The sequence below is a fragment of the Cygnus atratus genome, chromosome 3 (genome assembly GCF_013377495.2).
Source record: "Cygnus atratus isolate AKBS03 ecotype Queensland, Australia chromosome 3, CAtr_DNAZoo_HiC_assembly, whole genome shotgun sequence".
In the NCBI taxonomy this organism is placed as follows: domain Eukaryota; kingdom Metazoa; phylum Chordata; class Aves; order Anseriformes; family Anatidae; genus Cygnus; species Cygnus atratus.
In genome coordinates, this window is record NC_066364.1 from 3,866,186 (window position 1) to 3,878,993 (window position 12,808).

General features: G+C 42.7%; 1 protein-coding gene and 1 non-coding gene across 2 annotated transcripts in view; one reads left to right on the forward strand and one right to left on the reverse strand.

The window, feature by feature from the left end:
- Nucleotides 1–934: 934 nt before the first annotated feature.
- Nucleotides 935–12,808, forward strand: part of PKHD1 (PKHD1 ciliary IPT domain containing fibrocystin/polyductin) — a 254,443-nt gene continuing 242,569 nt past the window's right edge. Inside the window, exons 1-7 of the mRNA XM_050709748.1 lie at nt 935–974; nt 1,981–2,058; nt 3,714–3,858; nt 4,987–5,086; nt 8,255–8,312; nt 9,680–9,758; nt 11,716–11,790. Of these exons, the coding sequence (XP_050565705.1) occupies nt 935–974; nt 1,981–2,058; nt 3,714–3,858; nt 4,987–5,086; nt 8,255–8,312; nt 9,680–9,758; nt 11,716–11,790 (575 nt within the window). The remainder of the gene's footprint in view (nt 975–1,980; nt 2,059–3,713; nt 3,859–4,986; nt 5,087–8,254; nt 8,313–9,679; nt 9,759–11,715; nt 11,791–12,808) is intronic.
- On the reverse strand, nt 2,344–2,415 carry TRNAM-CAU (transfer RNA methionine (anticodon CAU)). Its single transcript has one exon. It is a non-coding gene; the product is annotated as a tRNA-Met (tRNA).

The window sequence follows — 12,808 nt, forward strand, 5'->3', positions numbered from 1 at the left end:
AGAGTCTCCTGTGAGAATCCAGTGACCCAGCCACTTTCTGTGCTCATTGGTGGGAATTTGAGGTTCTTGCTCATTTAAAATGTGACTGAGTTAATTGACTCGTGGCTATTTCCATAACAGTACAAAACCCGGAGTGAAGGCAGCAGACATTGATGGTCTGTATTTTTTTGTTAGAACAGTTTCTGGGATTATAAAGGGAATGTGTGATATGCCTGCCTGTGGTAGCAATGTGTAAAGCAAGTAAGACCAGGGAACTTCCCAGGCTACAGGGACTCAAATATTTAAATTCTTAAATTATTAAAACAGTCCCCAGCAGTGTCGTCACCAAGTCTAGCAGCACTCTTCAAAACAATTCCTACGCCAGAGACCATTCCCAGTAGTGGGAAGGTGTGCGGGGCTAGCTGTGGAAGGCTAGAGAGCCGAGTAGGACAGTCAGGCCATGTCTTTTGGTTTCAGAACTGGGGAATGACCATGGCACATTTTTTTTAAAATGGAATACATCCACGAATTTTGCATGAAACAGCACAGAGCTTCATAGCATTGTCTCTAAATCCTGTAATTGGTTTTACTAAGTCAGGTGTGCTTACTGCTTAATTAAAGCCAGTCTCATGAAACATGGCCCCAGTGAGGGGAAGCTCATCCTGAGCTTAGCTGGAAAGTGGTCTGCTCAGAGGGGTATGTGTTCTGTATAGGTGTGTTGGGTGGGTGGCGAAAGAGCATTATTACATTATTTTGACCCTTTGTACTGTGTGAGAGATGAATCAATGTGTTTTCTATGATTCTATCTTCCAGTCTGCCTTGGCTGCTGTAACACAGACCATTGCTTCCACAGGTCTGCAACATGAAGAATACAGATAGGGTTTGTTTTAATGTGACAGAGAATGTGCTAAGGTCGTGAGCCACCATCCCATGAAATCCCCATCCAAAGTCCAAGATGAACCTTTGGAGACCATCCTTTCTGGTGTTCTTTGCAGGTGGGTGGCAGAGAGGTGGTGTCTCCAATCCCGCTGATAATACAAGGGTGCTGCTGGGTTGGGTTCAGCCTAACTTCATGTGAGACATGTAGAAGCATCTCTACAAGGCATTGGGTATTATGGAGTAGTGTCTCCAGCATTCTGGACATTATCTACCCTTATCAGTGGCTTTTCATGGTGCTCTTTCATAGCCAATGGAGGTTTCTGGATGTGTGTGGATTTATTGCTAATTGTCCCTGTTGTACCTGGGTTCCTCTGACACATGTTGGTTTTCATTTGCTTGATGATGGTCGTGATTGTTTCCATGTTGATATTAAGTGTGCATGATGCAAGTATGTAAAATTTTTCTCTTTAGAGAGATGAATATGTATGTTAGGTGGGTACTATTGTAAAAAGGACTCTTTAGTGCCTCCATTAGCTTCACAGGATGAGTGCCCCCAAAGAAATCCTAAATCCTCTTAAGAATTTGATGTTTTTCTGGAAAATATCATATAGTAAGTTACAGGTAACTTAATTTCATGAAGCAGGAGCTCCTTTCCATTCTATGTTTCCTTTCTAAGGACTTCTCCAAGAAAGAGCTGGAAAGGCTGTCTGAGCCAGAAGAGGATACGTTATGTGGGCCACCCTAAACTTGGGGACAGTGTACAGAAGTGAGCAAACGCTTCTTTCAGAGCTGGAGAAATATTATTTAATTCTTGAAGAGGACAAGAGGCTTAGATTGGCTTGGTTCACCAAGTTCTGAAGGCATCAAAATCTCTGTGAGGGGAAGGAGGACTTTTACATAGGGGACACAGTTGGAAGATGATTTACTATGGCTAATAGTACTGTAATAGATATGGCTAATTTACTAAAGGCCTAGGAAGGAGGAATCATGAAGAGGGAATCACAGGAGGGCAGCTGCCAGACCACGGTCCCTTGCTTTGTCCCGAGTTAGATGTTTTTGGTGTTTGCATTATGCTTCAGCCTGATGTAGCTGGTTTTTTTTTTTTTTTTTTTTTTTTTTCAGTGTCTGCCACAGGATTGCTCATTAAGCCCCGAGAGGGCAGCATTGCTGGAGGAACATGGATTACTATTACCCTGGATGGTGAGTTTTAAACTCTTACAAAGTCTAAACTCTTTAAACTCTACCAAAGGAAGAAAGAATCAGCTCTGTTCTGAGACCGGAAGTTGGAGTGACAAATCCTAAGCAACAGATACGTGGGCTGTGGCACCCAGAACATGAAATCAGCTTGAAATTCACAGAATCATAAAGGTTGGAAAAGCCCTCCAAGACCATCTGGTCCAACTGTCACTCTACCACCAATGTCACCTACTACACTATGTCCCTAAGCATCACATCCAACCTTTCCTTGAACACCCAAAAAGAAGTTAGCAGAGGATGGTTTCGATCCATCGACCTCTGGGTTATGGGCCCAGCACGCTTCCGCTGCGCCACTCTGCTGCTGTAACATCAATAATAATAATATCACTACTGCTACTATTATTACTTCATAAGCTATTGCTGATGGCTGCTTGTTTTCAGATTTCTTCTAATCAAGGTAAGTCAGATTCCTACCTTGTTTATGTAGAACTAGGGCTAGAAATTTCCTCCTTGCTGCCTTATTTTTTTTTTTATTGAAAGAAGTCTGAAAGTCTCTTCATAGGTTGTCTGATGCTGGAGTGTTAAAAACACTAATTTAAACATGAGATCTGTGTAAAAATCACAGAAATTGATATGCCCTGCTCATCTGGGCACAAACCCAACTTTACAAAACTGCATCTGATTTTCAGTAGTGCTGAATATTAACTCCTTGGGAAGAGAGCTGGTTTCTGTCTGAGACGTATGTTCATTAAAATGCTCAAGTTCTGGCACTCAGTCATTTGTAAGTGTGACAAATGCTATCAGTCTTATTTTTCTGAATATTGTGATTTCCTGTACAGATGCTGAAATGGAGAGAAGGGCAGCTTGTGTCCTCAGGGGAGATGCGCTTTGAACAGCACTGTGTAGCAGGCAGGGACAATCGCTGAGCCTGGGAGACATTTCTGAGGGAGGAGCAGACATCCAGGCATTGGGAGAGAGGCAAAAATGTTTCTGGGATTGGGAAAAAATATGCAGTTTGCTGCAGAGAAACCACTGATGTCACTTAAAATGAATCTGTGAGCTGGGAGACACCTGTGAAGACAGTCAACAAAGGGGCAGATGTTTAGAAGCTGTATTAGATTAAACTACAAAAGCTAAGCATTCTAATTTATGTTCAAACCTTGACTTTCTGAAGTTGAAAAGCACTACAGACAGCTCACTGAAGAAATGGGCTAAGCCGATCCACCTTGCAGCACAGGTGAACTTGAGGTGCTGTCAGCAAAACCATTCAAGACATCAGTAATGGCAAAGACCAAGTAAAACCATTAATTTTACAGGTGCTTTAAGTATCTGTGGGCATGAGGGTTGGTCCAGTGTAGATGGCTGAGGAGATTCAAACTGCTGATAACTGTCAATCTCTCCAATAACATATTTTGGGAAGAGAGCAGGCACTGTATTAGAGGCAAAAAGCCATGCAGCTACATGGTAGGATGAAATCTCTCTTTACACAAAATTACACAAACATGATTTAAAAAGGAAAAAAAAAAGTCCAATTTAGGGCTCTAAATATTGCGGCTAAAGCGAAGCTGGAGTGTCCATTCAAAAATGTTTACATTGTGTGACTGGATGTGAATAGTCCTGTCCTCACAAAGTTCCTCTGTTTGACCTTGCTTGCTTAGGTTCAGCATCCCACCAGGCAGAACACGTCTCTTCAGCCAGCCGGTCCCACCTGGAGGTGTCCCTGGTGAACCCAGACCTGCCCAGGTTGCCATGCGATGTCTCTCCTGGGTATTTTGGCTTATCCAGTATACGATGCAGAACAAGGTATGCTCCCTGACTACACCCTAGAATCATCTAGGTAGGAAAAGACCTTCTAGCTCATCAAGTCCAACCATCAACATGACCTACTGAGTCCCATCACTAACACATGTCCCTTAGTGCCATGTCCACACTTTTTTTAAATACCTCCAGGGATGGGGACTCCACCACTTCCCTGGGTAGCCTGTTCCAGTGCTTGATCACCATGAAGAAATTCTTCCAAATACCCAATCTAAATCTTCCCTGGCAAGACCTCTGCCATTTGTCTGGTAGAATCCTCATTTTCTTTTAGTGTCTGTACAGGCAGTTTGGAAGTTTAAGGAATTACTATGGCTGCACCTGAGCACCTCCCAAGCTGGGCTGCATTTATCCATGCTTCAACTTGGTGAAGCACTAGCCTAACCATCATGAGTCAGACTGAGACTTGGAGAAACTAGACTCATATCCTCTAAAGCTTGTAGAAATCTCATTCTTGGATTCATAGCTCCCAAGAAAATCTGTGGATTTTACCAGTTTCTGACATTCTTGCCCTGTCCAAGATCATAGAAGTTATGCTAGAGATGGAAGCAAACATGATTCCAGGCAGCATCTGGGGAATCTAAGCTCTCCTTCCCGGCTGTCATAGCTTAAAGGATATTGTTTGAGTGGAAGGCCAGGTGTGCCCTGAGAGGCTGTAGGGGTGAGCCTGGTGGGCCTCTTCCATCTCTTGCTGCTATGATTTGGTTTGGAGTTAACCCTGCTGAATGCTCTGCTGTGCATTTAGATGCAGCATTCATTTACAAACCCGGATCAAGCTTCCCTGTAAATCTAGGCAACCTTGGGATATTTTAATAGTAATGAAGAACAACTATTTATTAGTATTGATGAGCACGTGTATATGCTTTGCATTTACATACAATCTGGATGTATGTTCTAGTATAGTCCTATCACCTACACCTACAATTTCTTGCTGTGTCTTCATATTCTTTTTACACTGTAGTTTCTGAGTTTGGGTTCATAATATTAAAGTGTTTTACTCTATCAATGCCTCAGTGAACCTGGTAAGATTGTCCCAATGACCTGGCACTACCTAAAAAATAGTAAACCCAATCTATATAAAAATAATATAACACATTTTTCCCCCCCCCCATCTAGGCCTTCATCCCAGGAAGGTTTGTACTATGTGGAGGTGAACTTTAAAGGACGTGTTATTAACAACTTGACCGGGGTGGAGAAAGAAAATTATACTTTCAAGGTAACCACCAAGAAAGGATAGAAGTGATGATGAACAGCTGAAGGTATTGAAAGGAGTCAAACTTCAGACTTGGTATCACAGAATACGTATTGAAATAGTATCTCTCATACTGATTGCATGTCAGGACATGAAGGCAAGATGTTCCTTGTGTCCCGTAAAACTAGATGCACCAAGGCATTCAGTCTGGCACTGGATAGGCTATGAGACCTGAGGTCTTTCTGAAGGAAAAATCTGGGTTCAAGTTAAGTTGTCTCTATACCAAAGCCATGCAGTCAGAAGACCGACTTGTGAATTTGTTTTACCTTGTCCACAATTCTTGTCCAAACAATGAATCATGTGTTTTCAGGGCCATATTGCCAGAATTTGTCACTTTCTACTAATTAAGTTTGTACAGGTGTGCATAGTCTGTCTAGCAATGTATACTGAAAATTATGGGCTTATCAAGCAAAGACAGATGAAGATGATGAATACCATGGCACATATGTATGTAATGAAAAAATCACATCACGTATGAAATGCCTATGGGAAATTTCAGCTGTCCTTGTTCTCAGCCCAAGACCCTGTGACCTTGATTCTGTCAGAAATATCAATTAGGGCCTTTCATTATTTCCTTTTGGAGACGAAGTCAGAAACAAGGAATGATACTGTGCTTCAGTGGATTAACAAGGACTATGGAGAGAGATGTTGACAGCTCTAGTGACTGGAATTGCTACCTGAGACCCTTTGCCCACCCTGTTGACTAGGTGCTGACAGTGCTGCAGAGCAATTGATGCAGTCCCTGAATCACAGGCTTGGGTAGGACAGCACATCAGGAGGTCCAACTTCTTGCTCAAAGGGTTGGCTATGAGATCGCAGCTGGTTTCTCAGGGCTTTATTCAGTCAAGTTGTGAAAACCTCCAAGGATGAAGATTTTACAACTGCCCAGAGCTCTGCTCAGGTATCTGACTATCACAGCTCTTGTGAACGACCCTTTTACTTCACAGATTCCATGCAAGGCCCAACAGCCGACAGGCATGGGTGTTCCTAACCCAGCCAGTTCTGTACCCGCTGGGTTGGGGCACTCAGATGACTTCTGGTGTTGCCCTCTGAGCTGCAGGGTGGTAGCAGTCAGTCAGCACTGACAGGTAGCCATGGCAGGACAACTCCCATGGACACGGCTCCTTCTGGGAAAGGACCTCTCCAGGTCTGGGACAGCTCTCCACACCTGAGATGTGCACGCTTAGGAAAGCTCAGACCTCAGTTCCGATCTCATCTCTGTTGCTGGGTTGTTTTGAGAGCCTACGACACATCTCCTAGCACAGCATTTTGGCTCTCAGCATAAAAACACATCCATAGCTGTGTGCTTCAGGACGAGGCCTAGTGTGTTCAGAAGTCACACCCCACCTCTGTGCTAACTTTAAACATCAAGCAAGAAAGCCCAGAGTTTCAGTAAATTGCCCATTAAAGCTGAAGAGTCATTGGGTGGTTGAGCTAGCTTAGAGAGCTGATGAAAAATCACCAGGGGATGCTGTTAATGAGACACATTCCAAGCTAAATAAAACACAGTGTGTCTCTTTGTTTTGGGACTGGGACCTGGGAGCTATGCGTATTAAAAATTAATTTTGCCTCTGCAGCAGATTGAAAAAGCCTGCTGCAGGCTGCAACAAGTCTGAACAGCTCTGAAGACTTGTGTCAGCTAGTGGTCCTGGCTTTTGTGCTGGTTTTGGCTTCTCTCTCTGCATCTGCTCCAGCCCAGGGAATGTGCTTTGCTCCTCCGCAATGACCATGACTAGAGGGAGTTTATGGCTACACATTCATTTTCCATGTGACTGTAATGAGAAGGTAAAAAGACTGAGCTCTGAAAGGGTCTGAGGCTTGAGGAAGGCTCAAAAAATATGTTATGGCATCCTTGGTTTAAGTCTGGAAATGAGTTTATGCTATTTATTGAGCTGACAGCAGCATCCATGAGTGCAACTGAGGACAGGAGAGGACTCACAAAGAAGGTGGAAAGGATGGAGATGTGAAGGCAGTTCTGAGAAATGGATGATTTGGGGATGGGGACAGGACAAATGCACAAGGGAAGCATACTTTTTCTTTAAGTTTAATGAAATCCAGCAGTTAATGACTTAGAATTGGGATTTAGCCAGCTAGCAGTGCTGCAGGCCAGTTTTGTGGAAGTACTTGTGACTCCTGAGAAAGCAGAGAGGCAAATGGATTTTGCAGCATCTGAACAAGCCAGGTGCCTTTATAGATCACCTTAAGCCCAAGACACTTAAATTCCTTGGTGGTCTGACCCTTATTTTTTACCTAGTGTTTTTCATTGCCAGAGTGCAGAATGCTGCTCAGAGGAATGACAACAACATTACTCTTGCATTTCAGAGCAGGTGTCTGAGAAATAAGGCACTGAAGCTGTTTTGCCAAGGCCTCCCTGCAAAAAGCAGGGCTGTGCCTGTGTTAGTGAGCAAAGCAGGATCAGGATGTGGACTCTTGTGCATTTGGAAGGAGGCTGAGGACAGCCTTCTTCCACTTCTAAGGGGTCTTTGTGTGTTCCCCATCTTCTGAGGAGCTTGCCTCAAAGTACAATCTCTACTCCTTCTTGGACTCTGTTTAAGACAAAAATTGTGCCCCATAGTAGACTTCAGTATTTCCTTGTTGTTTCTTCAGGCGGCAAAGTAGCATTTTCCTGAATACATCTCTGGTACTGTATTAAGATGGGTCAATAAGAGCCTTTTCTTGGCTACATTGCTTTTAGGTACCCAACAAGCTTGTTAAATGCTAGTTGAAGTCTCGGTTCTGTGGTGTAGAAATAGTTTTTTAAGAGGATATTACTGATGGTGCCACAGTGCCAGATGAAATGGAGGTCTCAACTTCAGGAAAAAAAGAAAAGGCTTAGAAATTCTTTAGCATATGAAATCACATCTTCTGGGATTGACTCCAACCAGGATGGGCAATCTTGGCACAGAGAGGTTGCAAGAAATAGCAGCAAGCCGGACGCTGAATGCAGAGGGGGTAAGAAGGGGACATCTATACATGCTCCCTTTTCAGATCAGGACTCTGCTTCAAAGATCGAATCCTAAAGCACGACTCTCTGAAATGTGCGTGCCAACTGTGTTGTGAGCAATGCATAATCAGATCTTGTTGGGCTGCTGTGAAAATGACTGCTGTTTAACTACAAATTTCTCCTTGCAGTTTTCTGCTGCACAGACACCTGTGGTTTACCAAATTAGCCCACCATCTGGCATCCCAGGTACGGGACCTTTCTTTAGGCTGGAGCCCACTTTAATTATTATTTGATGTTCTATACCATCTTTCTGCTTATGAGGGATCTTTGTTGCTGGGGTTCGAAATAGGCACCTCCAGAACTTAATGTCCAAGCTCACGCTGAACAGGAAAATGGGTTTGCACAAGGAGTCTGCTGCCCTGGGTACAAGAGAAATGGGTAATACTCTGTGACTGCTGGGTTATTTGGCACGTGGTTTCTGCAGCCCAGCTTTGCCTGAGTACAGAGATGCTGCAGAGGGCCAGATCTGATTGATCTCAGATTAAGTCATCTGGCCCTGTTTATTTCATAGTAGTTTTGAGGGTTATCTATTAGGTGCTGATGTTGTAATGTCATACCAGTCTTTTAATTAATAGGGTTTCAGATCAGTGTTTAAAGTCGCATGATAAGGCAATCACTGGTTTTGTTCTGAACAACTACCTCGGGTTTGGAAGGCTTTTTCCCTGTTGCTATTCTGTTGGCATTTCCAGGCTTCTTCGAGCAGCTTGAAGTGCTTATTTCCAAAATAAACCAGGTGTGGTTCACCTGGCCACACGTAGGCATTTACATTAGGGAGAGTTGAATCACCCTTCATGATTTTTATTGACTAATATGGGTTAGACCTCCACTGTCTATGGGGAGCTCAGAAAATCAACACACATGGTAGAACCTATGTATCTACCTACATTGTAGATACGCTAATTGAGAATTTTGGTCTCTGAATTCCCTAAGTACTCCTTTATTGTACCATGTGTTAATTAATCCTTCTATTATCCTTATTTTTATTTAGGTCCTGCTTCAAGGACTTAATTTTAAGCATATGTGCTTAAACATAGTATGTTAAAATGTTTATCCTAAAGGTAAAGCAGCTGCTGTACAGCTGCTTTGTGGGTATGATCTGTATTGTGTATAACACAATAAAATTGATTTGTGCTGAGGTTCTTCTTTAGGCCCTGACCCTATCTAGCATATAAACACTAACACCTAGCGCATGTTGGTGATGCCATTTTGGTTGCTTCATGATGTTCTGCAGTGGCATTTGGATAGGATGGTGGTTTTAGTTCACAAATGCGAGGAGATGTCTTCTTAGTACAAATACCAGAGTTCTGCTGAAAAATCTAGAATGGACTTTTTCAGTGGGAAACAGATGTGTGTTTTGGGGCAAGTGAATTTAAGTGTACAGTTACCTTGAACTTCGATAGAAACTGAGAGTAGGCATGGGTACAGCCAGTTGGGTAACTCTCTGCATTAATTTGCAAAGACCAAGAATTTCTTTGGTTCAGCTCACAAAATCTGCAAATGTAAATACTCTGCTTTTAAAAGACTCTCTTCAATTTCAATTTCCTTTTAAACAGGAAATTTAATAGAGATATATGGGAAGACAATTGCTGGAAGATATGAGACCTTGGACTTCAATGTGGATTATATTGATGGGTAATTATATATAAGCTGCTAGCTGCCCCTGCCCCTGTAAATTGCCATTTCTTCTATCAGTCTCTGTGAAAGCAATAAATTGCAACCAGTTGGCCCAGAATTGCCATTTACTACTTTTGTGCTTTATTGCAGCTCATGAGTTGGGCTCCAGCAAACTTTGTTAATCTAATTGCAACTGGTCCATTAAGCTAGTTGGTTTCTTTACTGGCAGCACAGTCAATCATGGCTCAGTGTGAATTGTACTGTAATTGCGTTTGGTTGCTGTAGATCTTATTTTGGCTAACAAATTAAAATTTAACTAATTAAAATAATGTCAGAATCTAAAAGTTAAATAAATTTTCCCTTCCATTTGCATTTTTAGAAATACTATTAGTTTGAGGCAAACGCTCTGGTGAGTCAGAAGACAAAAGCACAAGTATTTTGAAACAAAAGGCTTTGTTTTTTACTGCTTTAAACCTTCTCTGGTCACTTCCTTGTTTTCAAGGAAGGTTTGATTTTATTTTCTGCTGCCTCTAGGGTTATGCACCGCAGAGTAAAACAGTTTTATTTTTTTTCTTCCTTTTTTTTTAAACTTCAGGACATCAGGACTGTAAGTACAGTAAATCCAGAATGAGCATGAATGCTAACCTGATGTCTATCATGTATACATCTATATGTTTAGAAATATTCAATATTCTCAGCTACTACTAGGTTATGTTTTCCTTGCTCTTGCCTCAATGTCAGTGAAGAACTAAGCCCAGATGGATAAAGATCAACTATTAATCTATAGGTACTCTGGCGTTTTTAGGATCAGTTCAGTAGCCAGGGAAGGTATATATTCTTATTACTTAGAAATTTTAATTGCAGCAGATATATGACCACCACATGTTTTCATAGCTAGTTGTTAGACTGAATGGATTAGTCCCTTGAAATTTAACTAAATTCTCTTCTAATGTGAATGGAAGTCTGGTGCAGATACCTGCCTTATCTTTTATCCTCCCTACAGTTTTGCTCACTGGACACACATTACCATCCTTCGTTCAATACTAATTACTGTTTTACCTGTCTCTAGTGGAAGTGTGAAACCTTTGATCCGTGAGCAGAAAGGATGGTTTGTCTGCAGGTTGCTTGTGCCTGCATGCTCCAGTGCTAGATTATTCATTTACAGATTGACCTCCCTATAGCCAAAAAGGAAATGGCTTCAAAATCTTAGCATACCAGGCAGGTTCACATCCTAGCTTCACATGAATACTTTGCCCATTTTTGGTGTGTTAGTAAATACGTACCAGGTGGGGACTTGGACTTGAGCAGAGCCATCTGTCACTCAGTCACGCTGATTCAGGATTCAGATGGCAGAAGAAAAAAAAAAAAAGCCTTTTTGTAGTTATAAAAGTGTTGTGCATGCTTTTTCAGGCTATGAATGGGATGTGACAGTCCAATGATGAATCATTTTTGCAGCACTGATTTTTTTTTTTCAATTCATCCTTAAAAGAAAGGCATTGTAATACCAGGAATCTCTATTAATAAAACCAAACTCTATTAATGAAAACTCCTAAAACTACTCTGAAGCATGGGTCATAGCAAAGCGTTTTACTTATTTTCCTTAATTGCCTATTGATTCTCAAAGAAACTTTACCACCTTTTGCTTGCTATGCTAATTACTGTGAACCTATTGCTCCCACCTGATTCCTCTTCTCCAGGTGAAGTTTTCTTTCTGTATCAGTTCTTAGGAGTTGGGTGATGTTTAGCAGAGGTTGGGTGATTTTTAGCAGAATATATTTTACAGGCCAAGATATATAAAGTGAATAAATAAAAATTAGGATTTGTCCAGTTTTCTAGATTAATAAATGCTAGATACCAGTGAGGGGAAACTCCTGGACCTTTTGAAAATACTGGCTGCTGATTTTAACAGAATTATGATTTCATCTGGGAAGCTATCATCTGTCCTATCTTTTTGTTTGTTTGCTTTTTCTCCTAGACCAGCTATTCTTATGGCAGAAGGGGATGGATGGACCAGCCTCTGCTCTTTTGCTGACAGACAGACTGGAAGCATGTCAGTTCTTGACCTATCTTTGGTTTGTAGTGGTGCAAAAAAGTGTTTGTTTTTTTTGGCAGATTTTTTTTTTTTGCTTTGTTGTAATACGGAGAGGGACGATGAGGAGCTAACCAGGCAGCTGGGATGGCTCTCTGCACCTCCAGCTGTAGCTAGATAGGACCAGGGCCCATGCATGATATGTCCTTGCTGCATCTATGCTATTCAGTTCTCAGACTCCAAAGCAACATAGCCATTTCCAATCTGTCTATTGACCCTGGTCAATTGATGTACATCTTCAATCATGTATGAGCATCAGTTTGAAAGGTGGATTAGCTGGCCTGGGCCCAAAGTGAGCAAAGAGAGCTTTAACAATTTAAGAGCATTGGCAAGCAGGCCCTGGTGCTGTTTGTTTATTGGTATTCATAGAATCACAGGATGGTTTGGGCTGACAGAAATCTTAAAGCTCCTCTGTTCCAGACCCCTGCCATGGGCACAACCCCTGCCCCCAGCCCAGGCTGCCCCCAGCCCCATCCAGCCTGGCCTTGGGCACTGCCAGGGATGGGGCACCCACAGCTCCTCGGGGCAGCCTGCGCCAGGGCCTTGCCGCCCTTATCGTGACAAATTTCTCCCTAATGTTTGATCTAAACCTCCCCTCTTTGAGTTTAAAGCCCCCCCCCCCTTGTCCTGTCCCTACCCCTGACACAGAGTCCCTCCCCAGCCCTCCTGCAGCCCCTCAGGCCCGGGCAGGCCGCTGGGAGGTCTCCCCGGAGCCTTCTCCTCCCCAGGCCCACCACCCCCAGCTCCCTCAGCCTGGCTCCAGAGCAGAGGGGCTCCAGCCTCTGCTCATCCTCGGGGCCTCCTCTAGCGAGGCAGGAGTGGGTAACAAACTGCAGGACATCATTAGTGAATGCAAAGATCATGGCATTTGTATGCTGCTTTTGTGGGAACGTTACACAGCAAACGCAGCAAACTTGTGTTACAGTCTATGCTGTAACACAAGTCTCAGTCTTTAATTTTTCTTTAATACGAATGATAC